The sequence below is a fragment of the Bicyclus anynana genome, chromosome 25 (assembly GCF_947172395.1).
Source record: "Bicyclus anynana chromosome 25, ilBicAnyn1.1, whole genome shotgun sequence".
In the NCBI taxonomy this organism is placed as follows: Eukaryota; Metazoa; Arthropoda; class Insecta; order Lepidoptera; family Nymphalidae; genus Bicyclus; species Bicyclus anynana.
The window spans coordinates 9,532,685-9,550,758 of record NC_069107.1 but is presented as its reverse complement, the minus strand read 5'-3'; the positions used below and the strand labels follow the sequence as shown (position 1 = coordinate 9,550,758).

The window sequence follows — 18,074 nt, the reverse complement described above, 5'->3', positions numbered from 1 at the left end:
CACTTGTGAACGATGTGTGTAGGGTTAAAGGTACCATTGACTGATATCAAACACTCCCCTTTTCCATTCAAGTCCCTCTCGCCGCCTATCCCAAGTAACCCATAAAGAATTACACAACAAGAGATGTGGACGGCTCGAACGCCACGAGCACACTGAAGCCGTCCGTACCGCAAGTCGTTGGAAAGCGGCGATAACATAACAAGACAATAAAGCGGGACAAAAAGTAGCCTATTACTTTTTATCCCGGAAAAAATCCATGGTTCCCGCGGGATTTGTGAAAAACTGAATTCCACGCGGACGAAGTCGCGGGCGTCCGCTAGTAATCAAATAAAAAATTTAAAATGAGAGCAGTATTATCACATGCTATGGCTAATATTGTTTTTGCAAATATCATTTTCGCATTTCTTTGACGTACTTTTGACGTATTGTTTGATAAATGATATGAACTTAAGTCCATATTTGGCGTTGTTTACTTTTTAATTTAATAATAAGCCTTATTAATACTAATTTTCACTGATAATGTCGCATTCGAGTAGCTTTTTTAGTGACTAACTGACTGTAGTCATAAATATTTGTTTTTAAACACTCACGTGACGGTAGATACAAAGTATTATATCGCGAGAAGCTATAGCTGGATCTTCCTCATTTTAAGAAGATTGAAAGTTTTTCAGCTTGTATAATCGACCATTCGACGCGGTGTATCGGTTAATTTTAATTTGGTTCAGCGATATGCCGAAAGATGGCAGTGTAAGTATTTTATATCGCGACATTGAGTGGTTTTAACTAAGGGTATGTTGTGGAGTTTATTTTACTAATAAATAAGATTCACGTTAAAGCGGCCTTGCCTCATGCCTTGGTTGTTAGTAACTTTTTAAAAAAAGTGTAACTTTTTTTTTTTATTCTTTGCAAGTTAGCTCTTGTCTACAATCTCACCTGATGGTAAGGGATGATGTAATCTAAGATGGAAGCGGGCTAACTTGTTACGAGGAGAATGAAATCCACACCCCTTGCGGTTTCTACACGGCATCGTACCGGAACGTTAAATCGCTTGGCGGTACGTCTTTGCCGGTAGGGTGGTAACTAGCCACAGCGGAAGCCTCCCACCAGCCAGACCTGGACCAATTAAGAAAATCTCAATCAGCCCAGCCGGGGATCGAACCCAGGACCTCCGTCTTGTAAATCCACCGCGCATACCACTGCGCCACGGAGGCCGTCAAATTTTTATACTTATACTTCTTTTTGCGGCACAATATTAAGAATTATGTCCCCAGTCACCAGAGACGAATGTGGGTTGATAATGCTGAATAGAATTCCAAATCGGTAGCCTAGAATCCTAGGGTGGGCATAGGTCCATTCTAGGGTGGGCACGGACCAACTCTAATTTATACGCCTATGCTAAAGGTTCGTCCATCCGCTGATAATGTAGATGAAAGTGACGAATTAAGATTTCCACGTACACAACACTCTAAACGCCATATTTCCAAACACACTTGAACATAAATCATATTCTTCGAACCATTTTGAATGAGAGCCAAAGAGCATCGGCTGGGCGAGTGATAATAAGCAAATACCAAACATAAGTGTCGCAGCACACAGGCCACAAACGCCGCTACAAAAAGCAAGAAGGGGCCACAAAAGTAGCTGAAGCGCGCGACAGCCTGTGGCCGGTGGTCGACACTTGCGGTCAGTGGCTGCTACTTTTTTAACAAATACATGCAGTATCATAATCGCGCGAGTGGCGTTTTGAGTTGGCATTCAGTGGCCAGTGCGGTTCATCATTATCAACCTATATTCGCCTTACTACTGAGCTCGAGTCTCTTCTTAGAAGGAGAGGGGTTAGGCAAATAGTCCACCACACTGGCCCAATGCGGATTGGCAGACTTCACAGACGCAGAGAATTAAGAAATTCTCTGATATGCAGGTTTCCTCACGATGTTTATACTTCACCGTTTGAGACACGTGATATTTAATTTCTTTAAATGCACACAACTGAAAAGTTGGAGATACATGCCCCGGACAGGATAGACCTACACCTTCCGGAATCAGAGACTGAGGTCATATCCACTATCACGGCTCAAACTATCACTCAAATAATGAAACTTAAATACTCAAAATATCACCCAAACTCAAATTTATATTAAGTATGTTTATACAGTCGAGGTTGTCAATGATTTTACCACCAGTTTGACAAAGACTTAAAGACAAAAGACACTCTTCTAAAAAGAGGGAACCCTAACATTACGATTATAGACTGAGCCGTTAAAATAGCCAGATAATGATGATTCAAAACAAAGATGTTACGCAGACTTGTACGCGAAATTAAGAAATTTAAAAACCTATAAATAAACACGACTACAAATAGAAGTTGTCGCTATGTACTCACTTAACGCTGTTCAGTTTTATAATAGCAGGAGATAATACTTATCTCATTGAATTTTACTTACGTAAGCACATTTGTATAATGAATTCTTTTTCAAAAAACAATAGCTGAACAGAACCCCAGAAATCTAGGCAGGAAACAGATAAGACAAACTCTGTTGAGTCAGTTTTTGACTAACTGTAATAGCTAACACAAAAACTCTTAAAAATTTGTGGGAGAAAAACTAAACAAGTCGCAAAAATAATATATACACAGTAAGCCGGATATGGCACAATCTATCATGATATGCGAAAAAATTGAGAAAAAGGCCGAGGTCGCGGTACCTAGGCAACTAGATTCCTAACCATTGTTAGCCTTGCCCGCGTGGACAAAATTCATAATCAAATTCCTAATATCCAAGTTTGGGCAAAACAAGATATTATCGTACCTACATAAATATTTCCATTTAGTCAGTTATAGGATGTAAAATTGATTCGTAATGCAAATATTAATAAAAATAAACTTTCAAATAGCTCGTAACTTACTTTACGTGTACGTTTAGTTTGTGAGTTTTGAGGTTGTAGCGGATAATCTGCATCTAATAAACCATTTTTGAAAATTATTTTAGTAATACATATAAAGCTACACCGTATAAAGAAAGGCTATATTTTATGGGGAACGGGAATTACGTGGGTCTGTAATAGAGATGATGACTGTTTTTTAAATCTATATATATACTTATAATATGAAAAAATAAGGAAACGCATTGGCCGCCCCTACAATTTTCAATAGTTCCTCTCGATTTCTCCAGGATCTCATCATCAGAACCTGGTTTCCTTATCATGGTACCACCCTCGGAACATCTCCTTTCCAACCAAAAAAGAATTATCTAAATTGGTCTATAAATGACGAAGTTATGCGCGAACACACATGTAACAACAAACGTTAGCGTGGCATAAAAGAAGCCAACGCCATCTAGAATCTATACTTATAATACGAATTCTGTACATTCTGTACATTGAAGATATTTTGAAAATTTTTGTTTATTATATAATCGATACTGAAGTTAAAAATATTTTTTTTCGATTTTTTGTCTACCTGCCTGGCTGTCTGTCCGTGTTTTTTTGTTATTATTTTAGTTAATATTGACCTTATTTACTCGAATGTCTCATAAAAATCAATATATTCAAACCTAGTCATCATCCCCATTGTAATTATTCGGTTTCAAAAATGAAACGAATTACGATATTTTTACCACATTGCAGCATCTGCTATGATTCCAATGTAAACAAGTGTCTACAGATGCTGATAAGGCCTGTGTACAGAGTAAATAGAGAAAAGTAATTATTATTCAACAAATTTTTCTAATTGAACTGTGCGAATTTACATTAACAGCGATTTTTAAATTTCATAGATCCTACGAGTAAATGTATACTAATATTATAAAGAGGTAAAGATTGTGGTATTGTAAGGGGTATTATATCTGGATCTACTAGCGATCTTAAAACTTTTTTACTACTAAAAAGCCACATTATTTGTGAGTGTCATAGGCTATATTATATCTCCGTATTCCCATGGGAATGGGAACTACGAGAGTGAAACCGCGGGGCGGGGCATCAGCTAGTCGTACACATAATTTATAGCCTCAATAGCTCAACGGTAAGAGCGGTTGGACTCATCACCGAGTGGTGGTGGTTCTATCCCTGCCCCGTTGGTCTATTGTCATAACCACTCCTAATATGACTAATATTACCATTTTCCTCCAAATGGTAATATTAGTCATATTAAAAAAATATATATATTATTTTATTAAATGTACAATCAAGTATAACCACGAAGGACTACTGATACAAACCGTGGATTTCTTAAAAAAAAAAATACCAACGTACTACATAGTACCAGTATAATCTATACTAATATTATAAAGCTGAAGAGTTTGTTTGCTTAAAGGCGCTAATCTCAGGATCTACTGGTCTGATTAGAAAAATTCTTTCAGTGTTAGATAGCCCATTTATCGAGGAAGACTATAGGTTACATACTAACCACGTATTACTACGGGAACGGGAATCACTCGGGTGAAACCACACTGCGTCAGCTAGTATAGATAGTAGACTGTATGAAGTCTACGTCACGTGCATAAAACTTTTGATCAAAGAATGCACTGGACTGTTACGAAGGGTAGCTGAAGGTTTTTTAAACGTTTTTGACGCAGTGCGTATACATACACAATATAGTAACAAGTAACCTCATTGGTCACGTGGTTAACTGGTTCAGCTACGGACAATGAGGTCCAGGGATCGAATCCCGGGTCAGGCCAACAAAAAAATAGGTTATTGGGATTTTTCTTACAAGAAAAGAAAAATTTTAATAACAGCCTGGAGTTGGGAAGTTCGCGGTGTTAGTACAGCCCCGTGTCTCGGAAAGCACGTAAAGCCGTCGGACCTGCGCCTGATCTCTTACTGGTCGTGTCGGTTTGCCGTCCCATCGGATTTCGAGAGTGAGGGAAGAGAGAGTGCACCTGTGCTTGCGCGCACACTTGTGCACTATAATATCTCCTGCGTACATGGTTAAACAGTGCGTGTTGCCAGTGATGACCTATTGTTCTGAGACTTGGTCGCTAACTATGGGCCTCATAAGAAAGCTCAGAGTCACACAGCGGGCGATGGAACGAGCTATCTTAGGAGTATTTCTGCGTGATCGAATCAAAAATGAGGAGATCCGCAGAAGAACCAAAGTCACCGACATAGCTCAACGAGTTGCGAAGCTGAAATGATTGCCACTTCAGCTTCGCAACTCGTTGGGCGGGGCATATAGTTTGAAGAGCCGATGGACGTTGGGGTCCCAAAGTGCTTGAATGGCGACCCCGCACTAGTAAGCGCAGTGTTGGTCGACCCCCCACTGGGTGGATTGACGACTTCAAGCGAGTCGCAGGGATTCGCTGGATGCAGGTGGCTCAGTGATGTTTGGAAGTCCCTACAAAAGGCCTATGTCCTGCAGTGGACGTCCATCGGCTATGATAATGATGAGTAGATTGTATGAAGTATACTTTGTAAGAGCATGTCTAACAAATTTTCCATTTGCCGTTATCCAAATTTGAATCGTCAGCCCTTGTTAGTAACGCGTAACAAGAATCGGTGATCACAACTAATTAGTGCTTCGACGAGTGCTAAGATGCTTCGAGTTGTTAAATAAAAAAATAAATACAAATATCATTGTATGTGCTAATTTTTTATTGTACCAGTTCATAGATATCGTGACGTAGGTATATAATAATATAAAAAAAATAAACGTACAACTTTTCCATAGACCACACAATTGAGTCCGAGTTCTCTCTTAAGTTCGAGTCTGATACTGAGAGTCTTTTTAATGGGACCTCAGCGGCGTCACCGGAGGAATTGGGCGAGCGCAAAAGCATCGCCTGATGGTGCCCGAAGGCAGAAGCAGAAGAGATGGGCGGAACTACTCTCTGAGAGCGTTTCCTCGTAGTCTCGGACTTCGGCTTAAAAGGCCTTTCTGGAAAAGTGATTTGGGCTCAGTGTATAAGTGACTTCAGATATCAGGGACCTCGTCTTCGCCGGCAAAGACTCTGTATAGCTTGTGTTTTGGGAAGCGTTATCGCTCGTTATGTCATCATCAGGAACGTAAAGGACGTTTTCCGGGTAGATCTACAATCGGCGTTGGGATTGATAGTTGCAAGCCTCGAATCGTAAAGAATGTTTTTCGAGCATCTAGATCTTCAACTGGCGTATCAATGGTGTCAATAATACGCTGTGTTGTGCTTCGGCTTATAGCTGCACCGGCCCACAAAGCGTATATACATATTATGAATGTCCTTTTATATACTTAATAAAACCCCAGGAATTTAATTACTTTGTATGAAAATCCTTGCAAATATCAGTTCGATATTATGAGTAGGGTGCTGTAGTCCACGCCAAACTTTAGTACGCTCCGAAGTTGCAATACGACAAAATTCACAAGAATAATAGACCCGCTGAATTATGGCTTTGTATACTGCGCAGCAGTGGCGAAGAATGGAATTTAGATAAAGGTAAGCCGTCCCAGAGAAAAGGAAATTCAATTAGCATGAAATTCATATAGCAAACTCTGGTTTCTCATATTATATCGAGTACAACAATGAATATGCATGGATTTTTAAAGGTAACCCGGCGGAAATCGGATTGCATGAACTCTTCGCCACAGCCCTGCGCGCTTCGTGTTCAGAGCGGACTAGAAGTTTAGCGAGTTTCAATAAATAAATGTATGGTGGTTAAAAGGGTAATTAGTAAAAGAAAGTTATATTTTTTATGTTATTTATTATTTTCAAAATGACGATAAATGTTATTTCCAAGATATAAAAACAAATGCAGCAATAAGCAAATTATGTTTGGTGGCACCCAAGCGAAAGCATTCAGAATTACTACAATACGACAATGAGAAGCAATTATAATATATAATAGAATAAGGAGCGCCAAATTTTTGTGATATGTTATCAGCAATATTGATATAAATAATGCATGTTACAAACAGAAGCATGTGTAATAAAAATAACTATAAATCGGCATATAAAACAAACTACAATAATAAAAATTAGAATAACCATTGGTCCTCCAATTAAAGCAATTAATAACTACTGAGACGATTACTCGTGAAAATAACGTAAACATTCGCTAACTATGTTTATAATATAATATTATAATAAGCACATATATTATTGATTAGCAGTTTTAAATATTTTCTTAATACATTTGTATAATTATTTACTATTCAGTAAAACCCTAAAACTCGAAAACGGCTAGGCTAGACCAATTGAATTTTTGTTCCCTCTAATGCAACAAAAATCCCCATAATACGTATTGCAAAATATTTGTAAATTAATTTAAAGTTTGGGTTTATTTTTTTCTTTTTATACTTGCGCATACTCGTAATTACAATCATGCCCGATGTCAAGAAATGATTGAGGAGCTCTTGCCTCTATGATGTCTTATCACTCTTGATGCAAATGTTCACAAAAAGTAGTTGTCAGAAAACACTGAAGCTGGAAGAACATTCACAATATCTCTTAACTTAATGTGTCTCTTGCCATAGAGACACACTAAGATATGCCATCATCTCATCACATCTCCTTTACCCATTTCCATTGTCATGCCTTTATCTAATACAGGATTTAAAAAGAAGATACCTATTGAAAATATAAAACGGAAGTGAAATAATCAAAAATCAGAATTATGGTATTCATCGGCGTATTTTAATAATCCACTACAGGGGCTACATCTCATATCTATCATCTACATTCTTTATAGGAAAGGGGATAAGATTATGGAGAATTGTGATAGTTAATATTGTATTGAATTGTGACATAATTAGTCAGTTCGCAGAAAGGGTAGCAAGTTATCTAAGACATTACAAGTTATTGGAGATGTCGCGCGGTTCAAGGAAAATAATCGAGATTCATTCACGTGATAACGCTTGCATAACAACAACTCGACTCCGGTCGCCTAGCATCCTAACAAAGCTCAAGTGGACCGAATTGATTAATAACACTGAAGCATCAAATAAATCAACTCGGCGACGCATTTGCAAGACATCGATTCGTGCATGGTCCCAGAATGATGCGAAAAAATAAACCAACCCAGCTCGCTAACAAGTCCAAATTAAGGCTACAATTTTACGGCTTTCGCGACCAATGGACTTTATTATTGTTATTAGTTGTTGTCTGCCTTATCGCTATAGATCTTAGACTTGACACAAGCCAAATTAAAAAATGAGTGTCGAGACTCAAGACGCTTTATACAACACTCGGTTCAAATGAAAAAGGAGGTCAATTTTGAAAGTAGCACTAAATGGATTCTGGCTCTTTAGGTGATTCCTTCGAAAATTAGAAAAATTCATTACAAACTTGTTTACAATCATAACCTATCAAGAACAAAACATTGAATAAACTCCGTAGTCCGTACCTATAAAAGTTAAGTAGAACAAAAAAGGCGCGAAAATTCGATCATTCCAAATTAAATTTTGATTATATATTATCTTATATTATTGATGGGTATTAAATAATTGCAAACCTGTCCGATAAATTATTATAAACGATCCACGCTTGTTTATAGTTGATCAAAAAAAATGAAAAGTGAAATTGATGATCTAAACGCAGCCAAGGAATGTTCGCAGGTTAAGTTCTATACTGGACATAAACATAACGAATTTGGGGGCTTTGCCAAGTCGTTTTCAGGGTCGCGGGCGCTCCTACTCTGGTGAAATTGTTCCTCATACGTATAAAAAAGTCATGCTATAAATATTCGCGAAAACTGAAAACTTGTTCAACTATTTGTTACATGGGTAAAATTTCTTACCTTTCGGTGACTGGCACTGCCTTCGACTTCAGCTCGTAGAACATGAAATCCTGATGCTGAGAAGCAGTCATCTCGTCCAAAATCTTCTGGTCAATATTAAAATCGTTCGTCAACAACGAAGCGAGATCGTATCCCATATCAATACCAGATTCATCCATTTTTGAACAGTATCACAAGCACAAACTTCTCACTTAACTGCGATTAATGCTATGAAATATCATAGATACATATTAGCACAACAAAGCGTGATAATTTATATGAAAAAGGATGAATATCTTTACAGCATCCATCCTCCCAGCTGTCTACTTGTTGCTATTGTTGATTGTTACATAGATATACGTATGAGATATGAATGACTATTACACGACTAATTTTAATGTTCTACTAGTCTACAAGAAACACATACCTTTAAATGAACTCTTTCAGTTTTGCTGTATTATAACGTTGGAAGTAATTTTGGTATGGCAACTTCAAATTAACTGCTCCACGGTCATTTGTTTTCTCTATCTGTAAAAAAATAATAATTAGCGGCGCGAGACCTATCCTTAATCTATGGAATTAAAAAATTGCTAAATTATCTTGAAAAATAACAGCCAGATTTCACTCTTGAAGTATTATAAATAAAGAATCCGAATTTATTAAAGTTAATTTGGAGACTGTATATAAGAACGTTAGGAAAAATAAAACAAAAGTCTAATGTTAAAAACAGTAACGTCAAATTTTTTTAACTAAAATGGTTTCTTAGAAAATTCGTTTAGAAATTAATAAAAGCGCCGGTTTCTGCTAAGTCTCAGCAATTTATGACTTTTATAATTATATCCAAGTTTGGTACTTTCTTGTATTCCTAGTTCGGTTCATTAGCATTTTTTTAACAAAGTCTTTCATTAATATCTCTGCTATGTTTGCTTTTATTTTTATAAAATCACTATTTTCTAGTTGTCTATGACTTTTATATTCTGATTTCACAGATTTCTGGTAATCTGTTTTTGTCTAGATCTTTTTTAGTCTATGGTGCTCAAGTTTCTTGAAGAAGCGTCACCGTCATTCATTGTGTTTTGTAAAATCAAAATACTTCATTTTCATTGATAACAACAAATAGGTACATCTTTTAAAAACCACAATGTCGAAAGCTCATCCTCCAGAATTGAAAAAGTAAGTTTACCTTTTGTTAGCACAATTTAACAATTAGTATGTGCATTTGGCGTCCCGCGTCATTCATAACCTAAAAGTTGATTTTTCATTTTCTAATAAAAGTACAAGTTAATATCATTGACGTATAGGTCACGGCATAAATTACTAAATGTAAGTAAAAATATCACTTTATTTATTTACACTCCAGGTTCATGGACAAGAAACTTTCCATCAAACTCAATGCCGGTAGAGCGGTCACAGGCGTTCTGCGGGGTTTCGATCCTTTTATGAATTTGGTTCTCGATGAATCCGTGGAGGAATGCAAGGACGGACAACGTAATAATATTGGCATGGTGGTATGTACACATTACTTTGTATTTTACTGTAAACTGTAGGCTGTGGCTATACCTTACACTGTGGATTTACCTATATATCTCATTCTGGAATGTTGGTATCAAACTAGCATCAGTTGAAGTCAATCTAAATCAACATTATCTTCCACTGCCGGAAAGTTAGAAAAGTTATATGAATTTGATTAAGTTGTTCCTACAGTTTGTTTCATGTAGGATGGTGCGGATGACAGTTTGTTTCACTCTTGAAAGTTTGCCATGATTTGTGGTCAAAGAATCTTTATTTCTCTTAAAGAATTTACATTCACTTACAGAGAAACAACTATAAATAAATCTTATTAACTATTTTACAGTCAGCTGTATGCAAACAATTTTTTTCGTTCTACCTACAGAAATTTACGATGTTCGGTGCGAAATCGTTACCACAGTGTAAGTGTTAGTGGTAATACCACTGTATATATTTTCTTAATTTAGTTTTAAATGTGTTTAACGATTTGGCATTCTTCACATCCACTGGTAATTTATTATAAATTTGCACGCCTTCAAATTTTATATGTCTCTTACCGAGACAAGTCCTTTGATGCGGTAGCAAAATATGATCCTTTCTACGGCTGATTCGACTCTGCACCTGATGTACTTTTGTAAAAGTAATATGTGTGTGAATTGTTTTATTAAGAATTTTTCTTATTAATATACAAGTATAGTAGGCATGTATGATGTGATTTACGATAAGTATGTATTATGAACATGTCTTGTCATGTATGTCTTACAAGCAACTGTCACCATACCCATGCTATCTGAAAAACACAAGGTTATGGCATGACCAAGGGAAATAAGAATTCATTTTTATATAAATTATATAATATAATTTACATAAATTGAGTGTAATGCTAAATTTCATTTGTATTTGCAAAATAAAATGTTTTACATCAAAAATTAAAATATATATTTGTCCTCTATATTATAATCCTAAACTATTTATGTATTAGAGTGTAATGAAAGTTTGGCTTTCCCTATGTGTAGACTTATATGGGCTACACACATTCAGTTTTAACTGTACAATTGTTCCATTATTTTAAGCCAAATTGAGAACTACTTTTTTTATAATGATTTTGATTAGAGTACTGTACAGTCAAAACTGAAGGTCTGTAACCTGCATGACAGTATCTTAATAGCTTTGCTAAAATTCTCATTTGAATGGTTTTGCATCAGAAGGTATCAACCAGTTGTTTAACACATTCGTTGCGGCACTGATTGTACTGTACTTTCCCCTGGTGCGGTATGAGGTTTTTGGACCTCGTACTAAAACATTCTGTGGTGCAGAACGAGGTTTATCGACCTCGTAACTCTTGAAGACCCTAAAATCCTTTTCTACTGCGGCACAAGGTAAATTGACCTCGTACTGCAGTGAATGTGTTAAAAAATATATGATTCTGTTAAGACATTGTTTTATTTCTTGCAGGTCATTCGTGGAAACAGCATCATTATGTTGGAGTCACTAGATAGGATATAGTATAGCATAGTTTCATTCCTTAAGTTAAGATTTAATGTTAATACAACTGTATCAGACACTTTCAACTCCTGTTTTTGAAATAAAATTAACTAAGTAACTGATAACACATAGCTAAATTCTGTAATTTTGATAATTAGATTGTAATTTTTATTTGGGTATTACTGTTTGTGAACTCCGCTGCTAGACATATGCCTCTTGTAAGAACAAAAAACATATCTCCAGCTGCCTATATCCAGCGGATAATTTATTTGTCCACCTAATGGATGGTCGTGCTAACACTGTGCTATCAAGTTCAGGGTCACCGTTCTTGCACCTTGGTCAGAGACCATAGGCTCTTTGAACCCTGTGCCCGTCCACTGTCACTTCAGCTTAGTAACTCTGAACTCGATACAGGTGTTTCTAATAGTTCTTAATGTAACATTGGTGTACTGAGAATTGAAACCAAAAGTTTTATTGTATTGAGCAAATTGTATTCCAGTGAAGTTCAACATTAGCTGTAAAAAAAAGAAATTTTGTTCTGAATTTAGTAATATTTAATAATAACTGGTAATAAAAACCAAGTCTGGAACTATTTCTCATGTGTGATAACAATATTATTAAAGTAAGATTTCATTTAACTGATTTTGTTTTCATTATTTTATTTGTAAGCTGATTTTTACTTTGATGATGAATAATTGTGGGTATAATAATAATAATAATAATAGTTTATTTAAAGGTAAAAACCCAGTGTAAAACAAACAATAATAATAACAATACAAAAATAGTAAAAATAGTAATTAAAATTGACATTACCTAATTTAATTGTCTAACTAGTATAGGTATTATCTATACATATTCGTATGTTCTGCTACTTTCTATTAGGCTCTTGGTGCACTGAAAGCCAATGTTTATCGATTGAGCAGTCCAGACACTCAGCCAGCGTGGTGAGAATCTCATTTTTCGAGGATCGCAAACGGTACCAAAAATTTGCGATTCGCGATCGGATGATCGCGAAGAAGTCCGGTACTCTGGCCATCGCGAACATGCCCGACGCGCTGCAGTACCGCGGCAACTTCATCAGGATACGATACGCATCAATACATATACGTATAGTCTGACAATTTAGTATCAAGAGTATTCTCTTAATTATATTAAATAATAGCTGATGGCCCGCGTAATTCCCTTGAGAATAGGGGGATAAAATATATCCTATCATGACATTCACAAAAAACTGAGCTTAGTAGTGGTAAAAGAATTTTCAAAATCGGTTTAGTAGATTCATGCAACATGCACGCACGCCGAATCCACAAAGTACCTCTATGGAATTAATAGTGTGAATTTATGTTGCTAGTACGGACAAAGCCTTAGATATAATATTTTTCTAAACTTGAAACACCTACATAAATGTCATTTCAATCTAATGTCAGTTTCAAATGACAGATGTCAATTAAATAATTTATCAACAAAGGAATTTTAAAATTGTTCTAAAAATCAACTTGTGAATGTGAATGGTGATATTTATTTAAAATTAATGACGAAATAATGCAAGAAAATAAACTCTAAAAGAGAACCCCTAAAATTATATTTACCAAGGAATATCAAGTGACCTACATTTCAACGTAAGTTATAAAGTTTTGGTTATTAATAAATAAAACACCGTTACACTTACAAACAGTTTTTTTTTTGTTTTGTGATTTGTCAGTTGTTTATGTGAGTAGGCTGATTAGGAATCTCGCAATAATTATATGCAATCTCAGCCTCCTACATACTTCTTTTCTAATGTAATGTTAGGATGAGGTCATTCTACCTTATAGTTATTATAGTCCACAACTTTAGGCTTTTTACACAACCATATCACTTCTCAAAAAGGTTCTTTTAGGGCGACACTTTTCGTTTCGATTCACATACATTGTATTTTTAATAATAAGCTTTACGGCTCTGGGTTCTAACCCTTTTGAGCCCGGATTCACAAACAATAAATTAATTATCTCGGACCAATAATAGAAGGACCTACCTCGCAAGACGTTACCTCTCTGTCAAAGAATCAACGATATATCTATATAGAGCGGGGCATTTAGAAGTGTTTGTAAAATCGACTGGGATAGTTGAGCGGCTAACGCGTGTAAAAAAACTAACAAACGCGTTAGATTGTTCGATTGTATCGATGTTTCATTGTTGTAATCGTTTTCGTCGTCTAAAAAACTCCCTAAATATTCCGGTTTGTGTAGTAAGTAGTTCAATGGCATAAAAAACGGCCAACAACTTCTAATTCAGTAAAAGATGACGTGACGTTCAATTTGAAAATATTTCTATTTTATTTTTGTTATTCTTTACATGTTAGCCCTTGATTTCAGTCTCACCTGATGTGAGTGAAGTGATGATGCAATCTAAGATGGATGGTATGATTTCTACACGACATCATACCGGAACGCTAAATCGCTTAGCGATACGTTTTGTAGGTAGGGTGGTAACCAGCCAGACCTGGCACAATTAAGAAATTCTCAATCGGCCCAGCCGGGGATCGAACCTAGGTCCTCCGTCTTGTAAATCCACCGCGCGTACCAGTGCGCCACGGAGGTCGTCAAAAACATAATTATAATTTATAATAAATTTGTAATAAAAACAATATCTAAAAGAAAAATCGATTCTATTCTTCTAACGAACGAACGAACAGAACATCAATCCATTAATTTAACGTTCTGTGTACAGATTATATTATTCTTGTTAAATATTTTATTATTTATTCTTGTTAAATATTTTCAATGACTGAGTTTACCTCGTCCCTTTCAAAAAACGACAGACAATTTTGTTGCTGCATTTGGGTGCGATGCATTTCCATTTCTAATTCCTCTATGTTAAATATATAGAGTTTGCACAAAAACAATACAAACGACATAAAAAGAACCCAAGCAGACATGAGTCACAAACCATTATGAAAAATAAAGATATTGAGTTTTATGGGTATTAAATGTGCATTTATAAAATTAAATAATAACTTTAATAATTTTTATAAATGTCGTATTTTCATATCAAAAGAAGATGTTTTCTTTTATTTTAATGTGAATTTTACCTTTCATTTATTGCAGAAATACCCTATACTATGATTAATTTTTTGATTTTGTGTTATTAAGTGAAAGAAGATTTGACATTTCACACACACACACTTCACAGCACAAAACACTACTTTATTTGTTGTCTGTGACTAATACTCCTACCTCACAGTATTCGTTAACTAAATCCAGACTGTTGGGCGTATTTTCTTCCTTTGTAATTTTTATTATTTCGTTTTGTTCTCGTTTCGTTGTTGTTGTTAATTATTGTTTATTTGTTGTTTGTTTTTCGCGCGTATCTTGTATGTATTATTTATTACCTCATATCTTCGAAACCGCTGAACGGATTTACGTAATTCAGATATCCTTAGATTTGTTTTAATAACCCAAGTGTTCTTAGATAGGTGAAATTAAAAAAAAACCAACAAGACGACTGTGAGATGCTATAGAATCGAGGTGATTTTTTTTTTAATATTGCAACAAGGGAATCAAATTCAAGGGCTTTTTGTGAGAATTTCAAAATGGTATATAATGGCCAAAAAAAAACTACAATTAGAAAAACGTTATTTATTAATTGTATATACATAATACGCGAGGCGGACGACTATAAGGTTTATGAAGTGTAGTTATAAAATACCTTAAATAGACTAAATTAAATATATTGATTATAAAACTCGACATGTGCGAGTCGGATTCGCCCACCGAGGGTTCCGTAGATTTTTTTGAATATTTACTTATCCTCGATTGGACATAGGTATACACTATCGTACTTTGTAACAAACGTAACAAATAAATCCGAAATTCACCATCTATCTAACTAAAAATTATGAAATAAAATAATTAAATAAACGAATAACCCGACTGCATAAATGATACAAAAACTGATTAAACTAAAGTGGGGACCTATTAAAAAATGTAGACGTAAATCATTATATTCAATATAATAGATCCCGACTGTTTTCTAATTTTTTTCTACACTTCTGGACTGAACTTGTTTTTTTTCTTTTCAGTTTTTGTATCATATAGGCAGTCGGGTTTTTTATTTGTTTAATTAATTAATTTATTAATTTTATTTAGTTTAGTACGAAAATGAGTGAAGCGGAGCCTGGTACTAGCCGGAGCAGTTATTCCGCATTGCTATCGTTTCCGTCACCAAAAAAGAAACGTACGAAGCTATCACCCTTATCGTCCTCCGAGAAAACCGTTTTGATTAATGTGTTTAAATATGTCGAGGATACCTTATGCTTGCTTATACATAATAAAAAACAAAACTATAAGGGTTCTTTATTGACTACGGAACCCTGAATATAAGTGAAACATTATCTGTTAGATAAATAACAGGATATAGGAATATAGAATAAAAAAAATATTGGTTATCAAAGGAAGTTTTATTTCATGACAATATTCGTAAATAATGCTGTAGTAAAATGTTGAGCACCCCTGAGTCAGCTGTTTTTGTTTATTTACATTGTTTAAAATACCTACCCGATCTGACTATAGTTAGTTATATAGATCTTGTTTTATTACGTTCTCCATAATCCTTTTAGTTACACCACAAAGAAATTACACGGAAGTGTTTTTGTAATTGAAATCTTTTTATGATATCTAAGAATTTCCTTTTGTTCATAGCAATAAAATTGAATTAAGTTTTATAATAACATACATCTATGTTGTGTCTAATGGAGGTTTAAATTATGGAAGACATACATTTGAGTGAGTTTTTAAACTATTACTATGTTTTTCCGCCTTATTGGCTTCATATTACTAGGTCTTGGGTCTTGTAAAATATTTAGCTCTTATTACAAGTCATTGTCTGAATAAATTCTCAGTCTGATGTCAGGAAGCTAGTGGTGTTACATACCAGTGGCTTGGAGACAGAGACAAAATATCTTAGCATTCCATGGATTCATCATGTGGGTGCTAGGTCCATCGTGTGGCAGAGAGAAAAACCAGAGCAGATCCCCGGAATTCTAACAATCCCCTTCACCGCTCGTGTTGTTCTCCCTGCCTAGCCAAATTGTTAAGCCTACTAGAGCAGCTTTAGATACCCGTTCTAATATAGAACTTGCTGTTTTAGTGAGGCTGATAATCCTTTTTGCTGGTAATCCTCTAGCACCTAATTCAACCGCATAGAAACAAACTGCAATAATTATAGTTAGTACATTTGTTAGGTCATAATATATAGTAAAAAAAGCCATCAGTCTCGTTATTAACATCTTATAATTAATCCTAAACCTGCCAACCTGCATTGGAGTCATGGTCTAAGCTCTATATCTTCCCCTACATATATAAAAAGGGAGGTCCAGCCCTGTAGTAATTGTAAATCTATAGAGGTAGTCATAAATAGTGTTCTTCTATTTGTTCTATCTTCAAATGTAAAAAATTATTAAAATGCTGAGTATTGTATGCCAGATTTAAAATTATGTACATTTAATCCGCCCACTTTTGTTATCAATCATTCAAAAAAGGCAGCTAACCATTGCCAGTATTACAGCCGTGTGTTGAATAATCTAACCGAAAGTTTTGTCTGAGTTTTACTGTATGTGAAATGATAAAGGCAAAACTTGTGAATGAGCTATTAGACACCTTGCAGAAGGTGGTGAAACTGAGCCTTATGGTCATAATTATAAACATAGATAAAGATGTAAACCTCAATATTCTTCAAAGTAAAATGAACTTGAAATAATAGATTACCACATAATCCATGTTTATAAATGTGGTAGGTGTAATAATGTTTGACTTAACACTATTATATGGTTATATGATAACACATGTGACTTCATAGTGTGATTTTATTTAGGATTTTTAAAAGGGAACAATACATACATGATTTTTCCTGTTTATTAGTTTAACTGTTCATGCAGTTTACACAATGGAAGCTGTCAAAAGGAAAAACTTCCTGTTTTTACCACATTCTTTATTGGTGTTCTGCTTGTAATTTGATTTTATAGCCAATGAGAAGTATGTAATAAACCAATAACCAAATACTTTTTATACTCGCATTTGAGGATGTAGTATTTCGACATTACATGCTGTATTGATCCATTTAATAATCTGCTAATAGTAAAGTTCATCTTTATTATAATGAATTGTCTGCTATCATGAATAAATAAATAACAGTCATATGTTGTTTTACATGATTCATTGCATTCAGATAAGAGTATTAGTACTGGCAGCGGCAGTTGTACAAGCTGTTTGATTAGTAATTAAATTGTTTATGTAAATGTTATAATTAGTGATTGAGTAATTGCTGATTAATGATTTAACAATTTTTTTTTAAAAGGATATTTGCCTTATCTTTTTAAATATAATCAATATTCTCATTCCCCTCCAACTAGTTGGGAA

At 35.0% G+C, this 18,074-nt stretch overlaps 3 protein-coding genes across 4 annotated transcripts in view; 2 read left to right on the top strand and 1 right to left on the bottom strand.

Annotated features, from left to right (window-relative positions):
- Window positions 1-9,048, bottom strand: part of LOC112053999 (uncharacterized) — a 140,831-nt gene extending 131,783 nt beyond the window's left edge. Inside the window, exon 1 of the mRNA XM_052889435.1 lies at window positions 8,707-9,048. Coding sequence (XP_052745395.1) covers window positions 8,707-8,864 — 158 coding nt within the window. The 5' untranslated portion in view covers window positions 8,865-9,048. The remainder of the gene's footprint in view (window positions 1-8,706) is intronic.
- A 651-nt stretch (window positions 9,049-9,699) lies between these two features.
- LOC112053989 (probable small nuclear ribonucleoprotein G) lies at window positions 9,700-12,317 on the top strand. Its single transcript, XM_024093623.2, has 3 exons — window positions 9,700-9,858; window positions 10,046-10,193; window positions 11,650-12,317. The coding sequence occupies exons 1-3, from the start codon at window positions 9,827-9,829 to the stop codon at window positions 11,698-11,700; spliced, it is 231 nt and encodes a 76-aa protein (XP_023949391.1). The 5' UTR covers window positions 9,700-9,826; the 3' UTR covers window positions 11,701-12,317.
- A 684-nt stretch (window positions 12,318-13,001) lies between these two features.
- Window positions 13,002-18,074, top strand: part of LOC112053965 (solute carrier family 12 member 9) — a 45,356-nt gene continuing 40,283 nt past the window's right edge. The window contains exon 1 of one of the 2 annotated variants that reach the window (XM_052889227.1): window positions 13,002-13,298. Coding sequence is in view for 1 of the 2 variants with exons in the window: in XM_052889226.1 (XP_052745186.1) it covers window positions 16,424-16,442 (19 nt within the window). In the remaining variant the exon portion in view is untranslated. Of the gene's footprint in view, window positions 13,299-16,255; window positions 16,443-18,074 lie in introns of those variants that run through there. The other variant, XM_052889226.1, reaches the window with a different exon arrangement.